This window comes from Scophthalmus maximus, chromosome 14, assembly GCF_022379125.1.
Source record: "Scophthalmus maximus strain ysfricsl-2021 chromosome 14, ASM2237912v1, whole genome shotgun sequence".
Taxonomy (NCBI): Eukaryota; Metazoa; Chordata; class Actinopteri; order Pleuronectiformes; family Scophthalmidae; genus Scophthalmus; species Scophthalmus maximus.
The window spans coordinates 5,127,323-5,146,446 of NC_061528.1; the positions used below are offsets into that span (position 1 = coordinate 5,127,323).

A 19,124-nucleotide genomic window follows, 5' to 3' on the forward strand; every position below is an offset into this window, starting at 1 on the left:
ATGTGAGCTAATCTCTTAATTTGCAGTGAGCATGTTGATCATGGGAATTCACTTCTTCCATTAGTGATGGAGTGTGTGTGTGTGTGTGTGTGTGTGTGTGTGTGTGTGTGTGTGTGTGTGTGTGTGTGTGTGTGAGCTGCCGCCTAGTGGTCACTAACGGCGTCTGAGGAGAAAACTCAACGATGTTTTTGATGAGAGCAACTGTAGAAATAATTAAATATTTGCTCCACCTTCACTCCAGAGATCATTAAAATGATGCTTACACATGAATGCATCAGTGATATAATATATAATAACATTACATTGACAAGAACCATTATTATAAATAATTAATACTTTTGCCTTTGATATTTTAAGTAGAGGTTGATTGTAAAAAAAAAAATCAACGTTGACCTTTAATAATAAAGTATTTTTACACCGTTTATTGATTTAGTTTATAAAGGATCTAACCTCTTCCTCCACTGGTGAGATATAATTTCATGATATGACGTAAAAGTTACATGACATAGTGCTGATTTATTTCTTAGTGCTATTGCTATTGACAACGAAAAGGAAAAAAAAGTCACAGCTCTGATTCATCGATCAACTGACCGATCCCTATGACTCAAAGAATACACAGTGATCCATACAAAATAACTGACTCCAGCTGATTGAGGGGCTCACATATCGTGTCGCCTGACCCCCTGCAGCACAACTGTCTGCATTGGCTGTGATGTCATCTGACCTGAACGCTGATAGGCTGCTGAGCCAGCCAGGTCACTGTCACACACGCCCACACGCACACACACGCACACACATACACACGCACACACACACACGCACTCAGCCTGGCCTGCAGGAGCTGAGTTCAGGCCAAAGAGCTTTTCATGGTCGAGCAAGCATCACATTATAGACACAGAGAGAGAGAGAATGAGGGAGAAAGAGAGAGGGAGAGAGATATGACCATTTGGGCTGAGGTGTGTGTTTGTGTTTGTGTTTGTGTGTGTGTGTGTGTGTGTGTATGTGTGTGTGTGTGTGAGTGTGTGTGTGTCCGTCCAGCTGAGAGAGTCTTAATCTTTAATCAGTGTTATTTCAGCCTGAACACTGATATGGACTAACAGTATGTAATTACAGCTGCTGCACACGCACGTGTGTGTGTGTGTGTGTGTGTGTGTGCGTGTGTGAGTGTGTGTGTGTGTGTGTGTGTGTGTGTGTGTGCGTGTGTGAGTGTGTGCGTGTGTTTGTGTGTGTCTCAGTTTAAAATTGTCTTTTTGTTTCCTGTCTCTCCTGACATCATCATCCTCTCATACTGTATTTAGGTGTGTTTGGATGTTTTTTCTCTCATTTCCAGACTCTTCCCGTTGATCTTAGATTTGATTTCAAATTAAAATTCTTCCGATGGTGAAACTGAAAGTCAGGACTAAATTTCCGGGATTGCCAGTGGAAGTTCTGCATTGTGTTTTATGATCAAGAAAATCAGAACAACGTACTGGAACACCACAATGACAGGTGCGTGACATGCAATAAAGATGTCACTGCAGTGGACACAGATACTTTAAGGGATTGCCACCAGATATAATGTGATGATAAGGATCAATGCAGGCGAGTTTTAGCGATGTCGTTGAGGAATGTCAGTGTGGTTTCAGTGCAGGGCTGTGTCCCAGTTTAAAGACCTGCTGTTGTCTGCTCCACTTTTTACTCTGTTACATCTCACAGCATGTTCTCACTCTGTTGACCAGCAGTTTGACTTGAAAAAAAAAAAACTGGGTCTGAATCACTGAAGACTCAAACAATCTAAAAAACTTAATTTCACCAGTAGAGGGTGTTGGAACTACTTGACAACTTACATGACAGCTCCTCAAAAGTGAAGCCAAATCATAATGATCGCCCCCTGGTGGCTGGCTGCAATTTATATCATAACACCCCCACCTCCTCCATGTTAGCAGATGGGAACTAAAAAGTAACAGTACATAAAAGTACATGTTAAATCCGCACGCACGCACACACACACACACACACACACACTCTCTTTGACCTCTCCCAGGGGGCAGCAGCTGTAGATGATGGATGAGCCAAAGTCACTCTCACTCAGCAGACGGACAGACGGACAAATTAATGTCCCCTTTAGCTCTTAATGGCCACCCTCGTTCCCATGACGACTTGCATGACTTTCTGTGACGCTGTTTGGATCAGCAGCACGGGCCGACCGCCAGGTAGTTCCTCCCGCGCATATGCAGATTGCACGAGCGTGGCCGCTGCAGTCTTTGTGGTGTGTTCGAGTGTCATTTCTTTTGCCAGAAGACAAAAGATTCCCGACGAACCGCTCACCGGTCTTACCTGCAGTCGCGCTGGGCGGAGCGCTGAGGCCTGGGCCGAGGCCCGGGGTCGGAGTTAGTCCTGCAGGCTGAGAGCTGAGTCCCGTGGCCCGTGGCAGAGACCTGGGCTGAGCCCCTGCTGGGGTCAAAGACATCCCATCAAAACGCGAACAAGAAGCTGACAACGATAAACTGCTGCTCCTACAGATGCTACTGTTGTTAGTACTGTCACGTGTTGGTCGTAACGTACCGGCCGCGTGTTGTCCCGTCCCTCCGGCCCGGAGCTGTCTCACTCTCCGGAGGTGAGACCGGCCGTTGCAGTGCAGTTGGGCCTGAGCATCCGAGGTCAGCTGCAGGTTACACACCTCACACAGGGAGTAGGCCCCGCCCGGACCTGGGACAGAGCAACAAGGATGGGTTTTATACTGTAGAGAGGAAAACTACAAAGAAGTCAGACAATGGAACGACAGGAGACGTTGGTGCCGCAACGTGTCGTTCACCTGGAGATGGCGTCTGTGGGACAGAAAGACCGAGGCTTGCGGGCGCGGGCGTGTCCATGAGCTCTTGACACATCCCTCCGAAGGCAAAGATCTGCCCACTGGCCAGGAGCTGAGAGGGGCGGAGTTGAGTCTTCATAACTGAGGAAGGAGGAGGAGAAACAGACTGATGTTGGACACATTTCTAACTGATAAAAATGATAAGAGCAGATTCAAAAATTGAAGTGATGCATTAAAATTGAGAATGAGGCCTTATTGCCTCCGATACATTTCTGTCCACCTGGGGAACTGTCAGAGACGTATTGCGATTTACTTGCATGTGTTATGACACAAATGACCTGTGCCCATGGGTATAGTCACTACATCAGAATGTAATTCCCTACACACACCATATCTGTCAATAGCAAGGATACATTTTTTTAATTGAACTTAGTTTTTATTCACTCTTACACACGAGCGAAGCAACGCTGAGAAATGGCACAGGAAAAAGAAAATGTCAAAACAAAGGCCATGATCCCACGCGGCGGCGCTGCTGCATGACGTGACGATGCAGAGGTGACGGCGAACATCCACCAGAACACAGTAACCAGCGAGAAAAAAAACGAGAGACGGTGAGGCTTGAACAACGACACGGGATGAAGAGTGTGAAGCATCAAACGCTCACAGGGGGAGTGATGCAGTCATGAGTAAGAGCAGTGCATGTGTGTGTGTGTGTGTGTGTGTGTGTGTGTGTGTGTGTGTGTAGGTCAGTCCGTGACTGTGTCCATCTGCCGTCCTCTCGGCGCTGCCAAGTCACATGACCTCTGACAGGACACACACATTTCTTTTTCATGTTCACTTTGCTTTATTGGCCCGACTTACACACATCACTACTGTGTAAACGGTAATAAAAACAGAAATTCACTTCAGGGACTTCGGATCAGATTGTGCCGAGCCCATCGAGGTAATGATGGTTCACCGCTGAGCGATAGCACAGAAGCAATGTGTCACCCAAAGGTGGATTTTTTATTTTGAATGTGAGGGTGTAGCAGCTGCTTGTGGCCGTAAGACCGACCCTGAGAAGAAGAAACCAAGGTCTCCACATCTCTAGAAAGAATTCACCAGCTGAGCCAGCGACGATAACTGGAAACACATTCAAGGCCGATTAGCAATTTGGATTTTAACCAATTTTCGAGGAAATCGTAAAAAAAGAAAACAGACGATTGCACAAATTCTCCCAGAGTTTCCCTCAACTTGAGGATTTATTTGATACTTGAGGTTTATAATTGTTTCCCTAAACCTGTTTCCGGTGCACTTTGTCGCATTTTGCTTTTATCGACAACTACCTACAAGCGTAGAAGCTGAAGATCTCAAGATTTTCCACAAATGTCCAGTGTTTCCACTCCTGGTCTCTTGTGAAACATGTGAAAAATTGGTTAAAATTATTAAGACTCTCTATCTACCTGTCTCTCTCTCTCTCTCTCTCTCTCTCTCTCTCTCTCTCTCTCTCTCTCTCTCTCTCTCTCTTCCAGCTGGTTATTAGTAGTCGACTTAATGTTCTGCAGACAGCTGGTTAATCTGCCACTGTGATGAATTAGCTGCAAAAAGTGCACACACACCCACCCACACACACACACACGCACACACACACACACACACACACACACACACACACAGAGTAAGAGAGAGAAAGAGAGCCAGCTGATGCTGACATCAGCTTTAGCGAGGAAAGGATTAAATATATCTGCTCTATTGAGCTAGGAATTACACAACACACACACACACACACACACACACACAGGTTAATTCAGACACACACATACATTCACATATATATATACTGGCTGTAGATTCAGATGCAGACAAAGGAAGAGCAAGTCAGTGAACTGGGGATTCAGCATCAAAATGAAATGAAATATGTGTATTTACCTTTTCTGTTGAAGCGTGTGTGTGTGTGTGTGTGTGTGTGTGTGTGCGTGTGAGTCTAATCCAGGCTGACCAGGCAGTCAGTAATCAGAGAGGCCAGCTGTGGTTTATAATCCCACACGCACACACACAGGCACACACACGTAACAATATGATTCCCGACTAAAGAGGAAAAGCAGAGATATTCTCTTCTGTGCGACGAAAGCGGGTCAGTGCTTCACCACAAGCCGAAGACGTGAAAGTCTCCATTTCTCACCACTTCAAAAAAGAGACGCTGGGAGTTTCAGTTTCACCGCCTCGTCTCCGCGGCCCCGCCGTCGATACCTGGTGGAACACAGGCCTTCATCTCTCTCGGACCTACTGTATGTGCCGCGGCACGTTACACCGCCGGTGTGAAAACCAACTAGTTGTGGTTGGATAATGTTTCCCTCTGGGACAGAGTCACGCTCGCTTTCCTCCCCTCGACGTCAGTGTTCATGATGAGTTGAGCAAACTGTCCGCTGGTGGAAGCTGCATCTACACTTATTTTTCCTCATGCAACGCTTGACAAGAAGAACATGCATATTTTGAATATGTTAAACTGTTCCTTTAAATGGCTCCTGTAAATAAGTTCATCGGCGACTGCCAGCTCCGCTCACCATCACAGTTATTTAACTGTTGTCGAGTACAAAACCTTGTATGTCCGAAATAGATGTCATCTTTTGGGGCCAATGTTCGGTGGAGGTTTGGAGGCTTTTACCAGCCATTGTTCCGGGACGGAGGAATCTAGTTTGACCCCTTCGACTCGTCTGACCGCACACATGCGAGGTTTTCACCGTCAGAAAAGAAACGGGTTGTATAATCTCATGTTGCGTCTTGGTGCCAGCGAGCGAAACCAACGAGGAGCTCGGATGATTGGTCGAAATCCCTGAATCCTGCCGGTGTAAAAGATAAAGAGAAGGCGGCGCTGAGAGGGGGCACTAATGTATGTCTCTTTTGCCCCAGAGAGAGAGACTGTACAACACACAAACACACACACACACACACACACACACACACGCACAAAAGTAACCTTAGGGGACGACAGGACAAAGAAACTAATGGAGACGTGACGAGACAGAGAGATAGGTCTGAGAGTGGCTGTCTCTTACCCTAAGGCCAATAGCTGGTAATGACAGTGGTCAAAGACACACACACGCACACACACACACACACACACACAGTACACAGAGCAGGGGCCAGCGGCAGCAGAGATGCCTTTTACAAACTACTTGCTCCAGTTTGATGTGTGTATGCTCGTCCCCGCAGGAATCTGAGACCCTGGTGAAAACTCGGACCAGCAGCTCATAATGTGCAGTTTATTATTTACTCGTCGATATTACTTCTGCAAGAAAACATATTTCCATTTCCATTTCTCCCCCCATAAAGCAATCATTCTCTGAGCCGTTCATACATTTTAAAACAAAACAAATATTGATGTAACAATCCAATTTACTGACGAAAGCGTCATTATCGACTGCTGATCTGATTCCTCCCAGGCCGTGTTTGACCTCAAGTTCAAATCTCATCGAAACCATTTCATTTCTCACCTCACAACCTAAACTCCAGCAGCACAAATGAAACACAAACACAGTTTTTTTTTTTCCCCTGAGCTTGTTGGGGAGGAAGACCAACCTGACAGACTGAATTCAGGGCATGAAATTTTGATGGACGGTTATTTTTCCTGGCTCACTCTTGAAGCGGCGACCAAACCGTCTCACGTCTTCCTCACAGATCAAATGTTGTTCAGTGAACCGGAACCAAACCGTGTCTCAGAGAAAAAAAACGTCGAGTCAGAGTTAAAGAGCCGGTTGTGGCCACGGATCAATTAAATCGCTGGTTTTTCGAAAATAAATAGTCTGGCTCGTGATGTAAAATATCATATTTATTTTTCTAGTAATTTCTCCATTATAAGAGCTAAACACACACCTAGTATCGGAGGTTATGATCTCCTCTACAGCACCATTCTGGTTATTAATGAGTGTTTTACTGACGACCGATCGCAGCCCGTCGTGTGAGAGGAAGCAGTTTGACAATGGCAGGGATTTCGTTTGGATCGCGCTCAGAAAGTGATGTAGAGTGTTTGTGGGGATTTTAATCCTCTCATGTGTACAACTGACATCATGTTGTGTGGTTTACATACCGCAGCAGGCACTCACACACACTCACACACACACACACACACACACACACACACTCACCACACACACTCACCACACACACACACACACACACACACACACACACACACACACACACACACTCACACACACACACTCACCACACACACACACACACACACACACACACACACACACACACACACACACACACACTCACACACACTCACACACACACACACACACACACACACACACTCACCACACACACTCACCACACACACACACACACACACACACACACACACACACTCACACACACACTCACACACACACTCACCACACACACACACACACTCACTACACACACACACACACACACACACACACACACAAACACACGAACACACACACTCACCACACACACACACACACACACACCCACACACTCACCACACAAACACACACACTCACCTCACCACACACACACACACACACACACACGCACACACACACACACACACGAACACACGAACACACACACTCACCACACACACACACACACACACACACACACACGCGCGGCAGGAGGCACGGGGAGGTGATTCTGCCTGTCCAACCTTCACTTCGGGACACCGTGACTTCTGTTCTGTCTTTAAATAGCTGCTCTGCTCCACCAGGACCTGACGCGTGCCGCGCAAGGTGAACCTCGTGCTTTCCCACTAAAAAAGTGAAGTGACTCCACCGACGCCGCCGACGACGAAAAAAAGGGTGCAGACCCGAGGGGGACGTGACACCAATGAACCGCCTCACCGTCGCTGGCGACTGACGCTGAACTCAAAGAGGAAAAAGGAAAAAGAGTCCCGGCTGCGTGCAAGAGATCGGGGCAGTCCTGGTACGTGGACGTACGTCGTTGATTTCTGAAGTGAAAAGAAAGAAGTACGACCCCCAACAGGCAAACACGCATCAAAAAATGACCTCTCAGTGTTAACGCGCCGAGGAAACACGGCACAAGACGGACGGACGAGCGGATTCCACCGAGTATAAAACACCTTCTCGACGTGAACATCATGCGGTCGGTCAAGAGCGTGAAACTGACAAGATCCAGGAGCAGACGCCAGCGACCAAAACCCCAAACCGTGAAACTCTACATCCAGTGACCTCGCGGTCGCCTGGTCTCCAACCCGCCGTGCGTGCGTGTGTGTGACGGCCTAAAGAGCGCTGGGAACATGAATGAATCAAGAATAGGAAGAGTCTTTCCTACACCGCCGGATCTTCCGACAGTGTATGAATGTGTATGAATGTGGCAGAAGAATGCGGTGGTCAATAGCAGCGCTGTGTGAATGTGCGTGAATGGGTGAATGTGACTTCCCCTGTAAAGTGCTGTGCGTGGTCTATATGACTATAGAGCGCTGCATAAATGCAGTCCATTTACCAAAGAGGAGGCTTACTAAATAGCACTTATTTAGTGTTACACATGCCACAATTACCGTTTAATTGTGTCTATATGTTTTTTTTAAGTTGATGAAAGGAGAAGTACAGTAGCGGAGGCTGTTTGCCGTAGGGGTTGTATCCATTCCTCTCATCCGCTTTCGCGAACCGCTGTAACGGTTCCTCTGCTGCTTTGACGCTGCATCCAGATTCAAAACAGATTCATCAGCATGAATATAAGGATATGCAGAGTTGAATATATGCGAGGTGAAAAAGCAGCGGCAGTCGGAGATTAGTTTTCCCTGAAAAACCTTCACGTCATTGTTGCAGTAGTTTGCTCCGAAATCTATCGCGGGGCTTTCTTCACATCCACCCCCACCACCTACACACTTAAAGGATTAGATCCAACTTCTTTGGGGGGTAAATGCTCTAATTTGCCAAGAGTTAGACGAGACGTTGTCTGCACAGTAAATATGAGGCTACAGCCAGGAGAGAGACTGGAAACAACATATAAATTCCATCCACCGGCACCTCTGAAGTTCACTGTAATGACGCATCTGATCTCTTTTTTAATCTGCAAAACCAAACTTTAAAAACCAACATTGGGGTTTTTTAAGAAGCTTCGAGACTATTTCTCTCACCATCTCGGGAGTGTTGTTATCACAAGAAGCTGCCGTGTAATTAGTGGAGATGATAGGAGGTCACTGCACGTGACCGAGAAAGAAAAAATCCACCTTTAAATTTGCCGGATTTTTAAACTTTGGTCAAAGTCAGGCTGGTTATTCTCCCGTCTCCCGTCGGAACACTGAACAAAGCATCTCCTTCTCGTCCACCTTCTTGATATCCATATTGTATGTAAACGTAAAAGAAGCATTACTGGGATATGAAGAAGGAAGACATATATGTAAAATGTTTGTGACTGATTCTGTTTCCTGCCTGAAGCAGGAAGCTTCAGAGTCTCTGAGATAAACCAGATGTTCCTCCATTACAGACTGCCAGGGATTAACACACACACACACACACACACACACACACACACACGCACACACACACAAATACGCACACACACGCACCCAACACGCAGACAAGTCTTAACCTCCCTCTGAATTTCAGTCAGATAGTGGTTCACTTTCAGAATCAAACTGGTTCTCGTGACGTGTTGTCATACAAACACACACATGTATACAACCCAACTGCATGTAGGTTACCCAGCAGGCAGTGCAGGATTTCGGTGGGACGCGATTGGTTCATCCAGACGGGGGATTGTGGGATTGGGATTATAATCCACAGATAAATGTGCGTGTGCGCGCGCGTGTGTGTGTGTGTGTGTGTGTGTGTAGCTCAGTTAGTATAATCTGTGGTCTAATAATAGAGATTACCACTCGCATTCTTCTGAACATCCACAGACAGTCCACTGACTTCGCCCCTTCCCACGGAAGCGTTTCTCAGAGAAACACTCAACTCCTTTGACCTCTGATCCCATTACTCTGCGCGTGTGTGTGCGTGTGCGTGTGTGTGTGTGAGAACATCAGTCTGCTGAAGATACGCACTTTAAACACTCCACTCAAGTGGTATATGGACTTGCAGTAAATACTTAGCACATATATTCCAGAATATCTGTCCCTAATACTTCATCTCTGGCTCAGTATATAATGCTGAGAAAAGCCCCGGGGGCCCCGAGGCCCCGCTCAGGTCCGGCAGGTGAAGGAGACGAACGCATGTGTGGATGTATTATTTAGCTCTTGTCTGCAGCTGCATATCTAATCGCAGGCCAAAAAAATCTGGTTCCAGCAGCAGTGCAGTCTGGATCTGCTGGACTCTCAGGGGCAAAACACACACACACACACACACACACACACACACACACACACACACAGGCAGCATATTGTTATTTTATTATTTACACGTGTGCTTTTTCTATTGGGTCAAAATGCCTTTTGTATGAATAAGCAGGTGTGCAGGTGTTTCTAATAAAACGCTCGGGGAGTGAACAGCGATTTGATCCAAATCTGGAAGCAACATCCGGACCAGAGATGCCCCGACTCTGTCCGTCCCGTCCCGTGTCCGTATCTCAACTACTGGGTAGATTACCCCTCGGCCGCACTCGCAACCACGCTGACTTTGTGAAGTGAAGACGGCGGGCATGTTAACCAATACGCCGGAAGATGAGGACTCGGACAAAAAACACATTGACCCCCCCCCCACCGCCCTCGTCCCGCCCAGAAAGACGAGAGGACCGCGGTGACATCACTTCCTTCTCGACATGCCGACTCATCAAACATTCAGCAGCCGCTCCACTCGAACTAATGGAAGAAGAAACACGAGACAAACGCGCAGAAACACACACCTCGCCGGGGCGGGTGGACACACTGATTCGTTTCTTCTCGTCATCATGGTCTTCAGAGACAAACCGAAGCCGACAGAGTGACACCACCACCACCGGAGGAGGACAGGACCATGTGCGCGGCAAAGTTGTGTCTTATATAGTATGAGTGTCTATGGAATTTTCGTTTCTGTGTGACTTTGTGTTTGACAGGATTATAGTTTGGGTTTTTTTTCCTGCTGACACACAGAAGCTGTCTCTCTGACTGAAACTCGGAGTCACGTCAAAACTAAGCTCAGCCGCATCCGACAGCAAATCCCTCTTTCTTCACGTCGCCGGCCCCTCTGTGCACACGACGGAGACGTTCACACCCCCCAAAACAGTGAGCTCTTTGGGGGGGGGGGGGGGGGGGGGGGGGGGGGGGGGGGGGGGGAGTCTCTTTAGCGGACGGATCTGAAAAAAACACGCCTAAGTGTTCCCGCTTTTGTGAACGCGATTGACTGAAAAGTTTTCCGCGCCCAATCTTCCCGACATTTCCCCGAGTTCATGTCTGAAAAGAGATTTACTGTCGACAAATTCAACGAAAAAGACCAGAAATGGAAATGAAAAAGTACTGACGCTGCGGGAAAAAAAATTCCTTTGTGCCACAGAGCTCCAGTGTTAAAAATAAATCAGTGAGCCACACTGTTGCACTGGCTGACATGTTCCTCTACTGCCATGAACACACACTGGTTTATTTTGGATTCTATGCGGACGGGGGGGAAAAAAAACTAACTACCAACCCTGTCTCTTAAAATATTTGCACTATATGTTCTTAATTTGGCAAGATGCACATAGGTAATTACTGACTTGTTTGTTTTCCTCCAGAATAACCGATCTGGCAGTAAAATATCGTTATTATTATATCATTATAATAGCATTATTCAATGTGTCCTTGGTGAGGATCAGGGAAACATCACGCTCGTCATGGTCACATTTCATTCGAACCAAAAACCACCATCTTTCGCCGTCTCACAGGTTCAACTGCGACTTCCTGCGGCCTCCCAACCGATGACACAGTGTGTGTGTGTGTGTGTGTGTGTCAGTGTGACCTTCATAACCTCAGTGTGTGTGTGCGTGTGTATGTGTGTGTGTGTGTGTGTGTAATACCTTAGAGACCTATGAGTCGTGAGGAAACACTCCATCATTGCCGTCCTATTTACAAACACTTTGTCTTTCACACACTCTTTTTCCTTTACACACTCTGTCCCTTTTTGTACACACTTTCCCAGCCCCCCTGTGTCCCTCTCTCTCTGTACCTCTCTCTCTCTCTCTCTCTCTCTCTCTCTGATCAGCGCCAGGCCAATAATTGTGTTTTTGACGATAATCATCCAATCACATTTGATTACTGTCATCACTTCCTCTTTGTCACAATGATGATGGGACATTAATTAAAAGTTCCTGAAAACGCGAGAAGCAGCTGCAGACACACACACGCACACACACACGCGCACACACTTATACAGGTAGCTCCATAAATCACAGCGGACAGAATGGGAGTAATGAGGTGTGGCTATCTAGACAGCACCTAGTGCGAGTGAAACACACACACACACACACACTCACACACACTCACACACACACACACACACACACACACACACACTCACACACACACACACACACTGTACTTCACATACTGCAATACTCTGAGTAGTACTGCTACGGCGACACCTCTGGGGGAAAGTACAGCAGTTAAAGAAAGTTGTTAACACAACTAGTGTGTGTGTGTGTGTGTGTGTGTGTGTGTGTGTGTGTGTGTGTGTGTGGGGTGTCAACAGCGAAATCACTGAGCAAGCACCAGTGTTTCCCACAGGGCTGAGTGAACACACTCGCAGCTCAAGGAGAAAATAGCGGTGTTGTGACGACGTCTCCCTGCAGAGTACAATGAAGTCGTTCTGAGTTTTTCCCGACGGCCGGTCGGGCCACAGATGCGACGGGTTTTTTACCATTTATCATAATTAAATAGATGCAACATTCATGTTCCGCCTCTTTTAATGGAGACAGCAATAAAGTTGTTACGATGAGCTCATGGCACCTGCCTGCTGCTGCTGCAAGTGTGTGCGTGTGTGCGCGTGTGTGTGTGTGTGTGCGTGTGCGTGTGCGTGCGTGTGTGTGTGTGTGTGTGTTTATGTGCGTGCGTGTTCTCTGTAGGTTTCCAAACTAATCTGTCCTGACGTAACAACATGCTGCTTCTCAATCTGCCCACTGCTGGAGTCCTGGCACACACACACGCACGCACACACACACACACACACACACACACACTGTTTAGTAATGTTGTCATGCTCTATAAATAGGTAAAATTGATTTGTGTGGAGGTGAATAAGAGAGAGAGAGATTGTTACAGTAGGATGCATCTATCTTTACTGTACAACTGGACAATGTACAGTAACAGTCAGTGAGAACCTCAAACGAAACACAGAGGTTTAACTCTTCAGTGCATCCTAATGTCCCTGGGTTCGTATTGACTACCGACTAGTTGTTGTGGTTTAACCGCAGCACCACATCATAATGAGTGGTGACCGCCCTCCGCTCTGGTTCTGTCCTCTGATCAGGCTGTTCCTCTCAGTGTGAACGTGTCCCTGTCAGCTTCCCTCTTCTGCTTTGATTAGGTTGATTCCCCTTAATTAGACTCACAGACGCCCGAGACAGAGGTTAGGGTCCAAACACCCAAACAAAGACCGGCAGGCACCACCTCAACAGGAGGACGGAAGGAAGACGTCTTCTGATGGGAGGGAAGGAAGGAAGGAAGGAAGACGTCTTCTGATGGGAGGGAAGGAGGGAAGGAAGACGTCTTCTGATGGGAGGACGGAAGGAAGGAAGGAAGACGTCTTCTGATGGGAGGGAAGGAGGGAAGGAAGGAAGACGTCTTCTGATGGGAGGGAAGGAGGGAAGGAAGGAAGGAAGGAAGGAAGGAAGGAAGGAAGGAAGGAAGGAAGGAAGGAAGGAAGACGCCTTCTGATGGGAGGGAAGGAGGGAAGGAAGACGTCTTCTGATGGGAGGACGGAAGGAAGGAAGGAAGACGTCTTCTGATGGGAGGGAAGGAGGGAAGGAAGGAAGACGTCTTCTGATGGGAGGGAAGGAGGGAAGGAAGGAAGACGTCTTCTGATGGGAGGGAAGGAGGGAAGGAAGGAAGACGTCTTCTGATGGGAGGGAAGGAGGGAAGGAAGGAAGACGTCTTCTGATGGGAGGGAAGGAAGGAAGGAAGGAAGACGTCTTCTGATGGGAGGACTCAGTGTGTGTGTGTGTGTGTGTGTGTGTGTGTGTGTGTGTGTGTGTGTGTGTGTGTGTGTCCGGGGGGGGGGGGGGGGGGGGGGGGCTTTGTAATGGATTAACTGACAATAATGAAGCATGTTCAATACAGATTAACATTACGTCTGTCTGTCTGTGTTTCAGCCCTGATTTCAAAAGAGCCAGTTACAGTCATATTATATCTCAGTACAGTTTTCTAATGTTTTGATGTCATCTGATTCATGAACGAGAACGAGAACTGTCACTCACGGTGTGTCGGTCTGCCAGATCCAAAACAACTGAACTTTGAATGAGAACGAGCGGGAGCTGTCAGTCACATCCTCTCTCCAGCACAAAGTGCAGATAAATTCATGAAGAAAACAGCACGAGAAGGACGCGCGCGTAGTTACAGCATCAACTACTCACTCATTTATAAATCTAATCATCTCATAATCTCCTGGGTTGTTTTTTTTCTCCTTCCAATCATAACGCCCATCACAACTTCCTAGAGCCCATGTTGCCTCGTCACATGTCTACTTGTGCCTGACGAACAGCTCAACACACATGTACGAATGTACGACCACGTGGATCAGCAGATCCTCAGGTTTGAGAGCATGGACGCGTCAGTGGGAGGTATCGTCCACACACTTCTCAGTTACCGAGTCCTCTCCGGACACCTCTGGCACGCTCGCGCTCTTCTTCACCGGATCTTACTCGGTCTCATAGTTCTTACTTCAAGGCCTCCTCCTCCTTCTCCTGTGCGGAAGCTTCAGTGTTGTCCACCAGGTGCGGGTCGCTTTGGATGAGAGCATCTGCCGAAGGAGTAAATGGGAACGTCGGCGTCAGTGTCAACGTTCCCTGAACTCACAATCTTGATGTGCAAAGTTAGTGGCCGCCGACATGTTCTGCTTCAACACCACTGCGTTTCCAAAGGAAATGAAATTCTTCTTTTTCTTTTACTTTTACTGCATGTATCTGACAACTGGTGGTACCTCATACCTCTTTATAATCAGATTTATGTGTATAAAAAACATGAAAAGCAACTGTATTAATTAAAAACATGTATATCAGAGTACAGCAATACTCTGAGTCATTATGTGGAGAAGATGTAGCTACGTTACACAGACAAAATATTCCATTACAAGTAAGAGTTATATATTTAAGTTGTTTTTTATTAAGTAAAAGTGAAATACTACCTAAGCTTATTGTGTTATTATCAACATAATTAGTTTTGGGATTTTCATAACTGATGTCTGTGAGAGTAAATCTCAATTTGCCGTTTTCTCAGCAGACATATCAACGTGTAGGAAAAGGAGCGGTGTAAATAATGAAAACTGATTCCATTTGGCTGCATCAGCGTCAGGGTGTATATGTATACTTCTTCTATCACAGTTTTAACACAGTATTTATGTACTCGGCTTGATTATTTTCATTTTACTTTACGTTCTCACGTCGATGAATTCCATGAGGGACTTCTGGCTGATGAATAACTGATTTATATACTGCACAAAAACAGATTATAACATATATTATTAAACATCTTATTTGGCTTTCAAGTCATTTTTAGTTGTGGAAGGTAACTAAGTACATTTACTCATTGGAGACAAATTAGAAAGTCCCTTGTCAAATAGACATCACTCCCTATACATTTGATTAATCGAGAAAATCGCCGGCATATTGGTCCGTAATGAAAATTTTGTCAAAAAACCTTATATATGTTTTAGTTCCACATCAAACAACTACAAAAGACAATTCTGCTTACAATTGAATGAATAACATACTGATATGCAAAATAACCCTATATCAGTATCAAAAGAGCCTATGACACTTGCAGTATTGTCCTGGTAATGTAACATGAGCTATTGGTCCTTTTTACCTTATTAAGGTAAATGATGTGAATACTTTCATCTCCGGTCTTTTACTGTTTTTATTAGAGAATAAACGTCTGGGGGATTCTTCCTCCTCCTCCTCCTCCTCCTCCTCCACTGTCCCACAGACTGAACAATTCATTTTGATGTTACATATGTAACAAGTTGATATTGACAAAAAAAAAAATCCACGGCAACACAAATTGCAGACACGCACTTCTCATAATGATCGACGATAATAAATAGCAATAGAGAAGAAGAGGCCGAGACCCAAGAGGCAAACGACGCACGAGTCGGACGGACATTTGTCTCCGACCGACAGAAAGTGGTCCGGACTCGAACCAGCGGACGGACGCTCTCACGGTGGCTCCTCCGCTGCTGCTCTGTAACCTTCACCTGGCCGAGGAGGGACGGAGGAGGAGGTGGAGAGACGAGGAGCGAAGAGGAGGAGGAGGAGGAAGGAGACTTACCGGAGGAGGTGATGGAGGAGGTGATGGACGAAGAAAGTCCTGTTGGTTTGACGCGCTGAACTCCGCTCACGCAATCTGTCAATAACCAATAAGGATCAACGCCGCACGGGCCCGGGGCCCCGGGGGCGGGGCTGAGTGCACGTGGGGAGTTTTGATTGACGGGTTCATCGATCGTCCGTCCGTCGGGTATCACTCCGGAGTCGGACACTGATCAAGTCTGTGGGAGCAGAGCGGAGAACCGCGCGCCCCGCGCCGCACCGAGAGCCGAGCGGCGGCAGTGCGCATGCGCCGTACTCCAAACCCACGCACGCTCTCACACACACACACACACAGAGAGAGAGAGAGAGAGAGAGAGAGAGAGAGAGAGAGAGAGAGAGAGAGAGAGAGAGGCTTAAATTACATCCAATAAAAATAAAAGAATCACAGTTGGGGGGGTGTGAGTGAGTGAGTGTGTGTGAGTGTGTGTGTGTGTGTGTGTGTGTGTGGAGAACAGCAGGTTCTGGTTGATTCACTTCCAGGTTTGTTGTTGGCAAAAAACGGATCAAATCTATTATAAAACTGTAAATACTGGCTCTCTCTCTAACACACACACACACACACACACACACACACACACACACACACACAGAGAGAGAGAGAGAGAGAGAGGCTTAAATTACATCCAATAAAAATAAAAGAATCACAGTTGGGGGGGGGTGTGAGTGAGTGAGTGTGTGTGAGTGTGTGTGTGTGTGTGTGTGTGTGGAGAAAAGCAGGTTCTGGTTGATTCACTTCCAGGTTTGTTGTTGGCAAAAAACGGATCAAATCTATTATAAAACTGTAAATACTGGCTCTCTCTCTAACACACACACACACACACACACACACACACACACACACACACACACACAGTATGTGTCCTACCTCTCTCTCTCTCGCTCGCTCTCTGTATTTACAGTCAACTCACCTGTCCAAGCTGTCAGGTGGTGTCGGGTTAAAGGATCATTTCGCAGTTTTCCCTGTAGCCACGACTGAAACTGTGTCTCTTCTAACAGACTCTGGAGCCGGTGTGTTAACGTGGTCGGTTTTTGTTCCTGAGGTCGTTTTGCTGTCACATATTGTGATCTACATCTCTGTGGCCCTGCTGCGTGTTTCATTTTTCTCCTCTGTGAGTGGTCACTTTGGTAAACGGACTGTATTTATATAATACCTAGAACGCTTGTCAGGTCTTATCAGCCACCCAAAGCGCTCCACAGTGCAGCTGATGTAACCCATTCACCCACACATTCATGCAGAGAGCTGCAACATCTAGCGCCCGGTCTCCTAGTCATCATGCATCTCATTCACATTGCACCGCCAACCCTCCCAGTTGGTGGACGACCCCCCCCTCTGCTCCATCTCCTGAACCTCTCGAGGGGTCATTGTGTCTCTGCGGCGTTGTTCTGAGACTCTGGTCTTTTCATTCTGCATCTCTGCAGTGTTTGTTTTTCTCTCCTTGCGCTGGTCTCTGTAACGACAGTGAAACTCACGGGCCCAGTGTTCAACCTTTCGATTTCCAGGGTGCGTTTCCCCCATGCAGTTTCCAGGGTCGTAGGGCACCTCGGAGTGTGGTGATATTCACTCACCGCTTCTTCAGTCCCCGAGTTCAGACAGACGGAGGCTGAGGTCATGTCAGAGAGATGAGACATTTCACACCCGCTGCTCAGAGAGAGAGATATACCTCTGCCCGTCTCTCTCTCTCTCTCTCTCTCTCTCTCTCTGAAACTCACTCCCTAATGCATGCTGGGAAACTGCAGACTGTCCCGCTTTCAGGATAAGTGCGGGGATATTTGGTAATTCTTCTTACTGTCGCCAGAAGCCATGAGACTCAAACCAACACAACCGGTTGATCCGACTAACTGGATGTGGGTTTTTTTTGTGCAGCCAGAGCTTCACATCAGTAATACTTACTCCTCTGTGCCACAGAGGTCCGTAGTTGTCGTCCCAAAAAACAACAACCCCACATCAATCCTGCAGAACTACTGTCAAGAATCCAGTAGGCTACAGTCTCAAATACAGAATATCAGCAATAATCTAAAATTAAATAAATATGTCTATCAACACTGTATCACATTAAAAGGGACTTGATGAATGAGTTTTCTTGATTGTAATGTTTCTGCCTCAAGACGTGTGTCAGACTTGGTGACAAACCTACAGAGAATAATCAAAACCTAGGGGTTTTTCAGTCAAGTGTTTTGTTTTCAAAAAAAACGGTTTGCTGGTGAACTCACCGCTCACATACCATTCTTTTTTTCGACTGCAGCAGAAAGAGGAAGTCAACGGTACGGGGAGCCACGGTAAACGACCTGCCCAACACCAAACAGCAGACGGACACTCAGGAGTCGGTGGAGACCGAACCGGAGCTAAAACAGAGTTATCTTCAAGACCAACGGTAAAAAAAAAATCAAAAGTCAGTTTTTAGGCAAAAGAAAATATTCCATATCTTTGCATCATTTTATAAACATCTTGCCAGAATTCAGGAATGTGGTGTGACCTTTAGGGGTCATGGTGAGCTGAATGATTTTACCATTTCATTAACTAACTTACTATCCCACCCACCCTCCCCCTCTTGCTGGGCCTCACTGCTTTTTCCCAGAGTTCCTTGCAGCGCTCGGGTCCCAGTGGATCTTTTTCCTGCATTTGCTGCCGCAGCAGACCAATCGGACTCCTGTGCTCCTCGGGACATCCAACCTATCACAATCCAGCACTGCAGCGACCCACTTACACACACACACACACACACACACACACACACACACACACACACACACACACACACACACACACACACACACACACACACACACACACACACACACACACACACACACACACACACACACACACACCTCTCACCTTGAACGTCATATCAAGGTTGTACAAGGATGCAGCTGCGTGTGCGTGTTG

At 46.9% G+C, this 19,124-nt stretch overlaps 1 protein-coding gene across 3 annotated transcripts in view; it reads right to left on the reverse strand.

Moving 5' to 3' along the window:
• Positions 1 to 16,528, reverse strand: part of znf385b (zinc finger protein 385B) — a 35,398-nt gene extending 18,870 nt beyond the window's left edge. The window contains exons 1-5 of one of the 3 annotated variants that reach the window (XM_035604642.2): positions 16,200 to 16,528; positions 14,595 to 14,673; positions 2,795 to 2,932; positions 2,545 to 2,688; positions 2,317 to 2,430 (exon numbers count right to left, since the gene is read on the reverse strand). In XM_035604642.2, the coding sequence (XP_035460535.2) occupies positions 2,317 to 2,430; positions 2,545 to 2,688; positions 2,795 to 2,930 (394 nt within the window). In that variant the 5' untranslated portion in view covers positions 2,931 to 2,932; positions 14,595 to 14,673; positions 16,200 to 16,528. Of the gene's footprint in view, positions 1 to 2,316; positions 2,434 to 2,544; positions 2,689 to 2,794; positions 2,933 to 14,594; positions 14,674 to 16,199 lie in introns of all 3 variants that reach the window. The other 2 variants (XM_035604641.2, XM_047337443.1) reach the window with 2 other exon arrangements.
• Between the last annotated feature and the right edge of the window lie 2,596 nt (positions 16,529 to 19,124).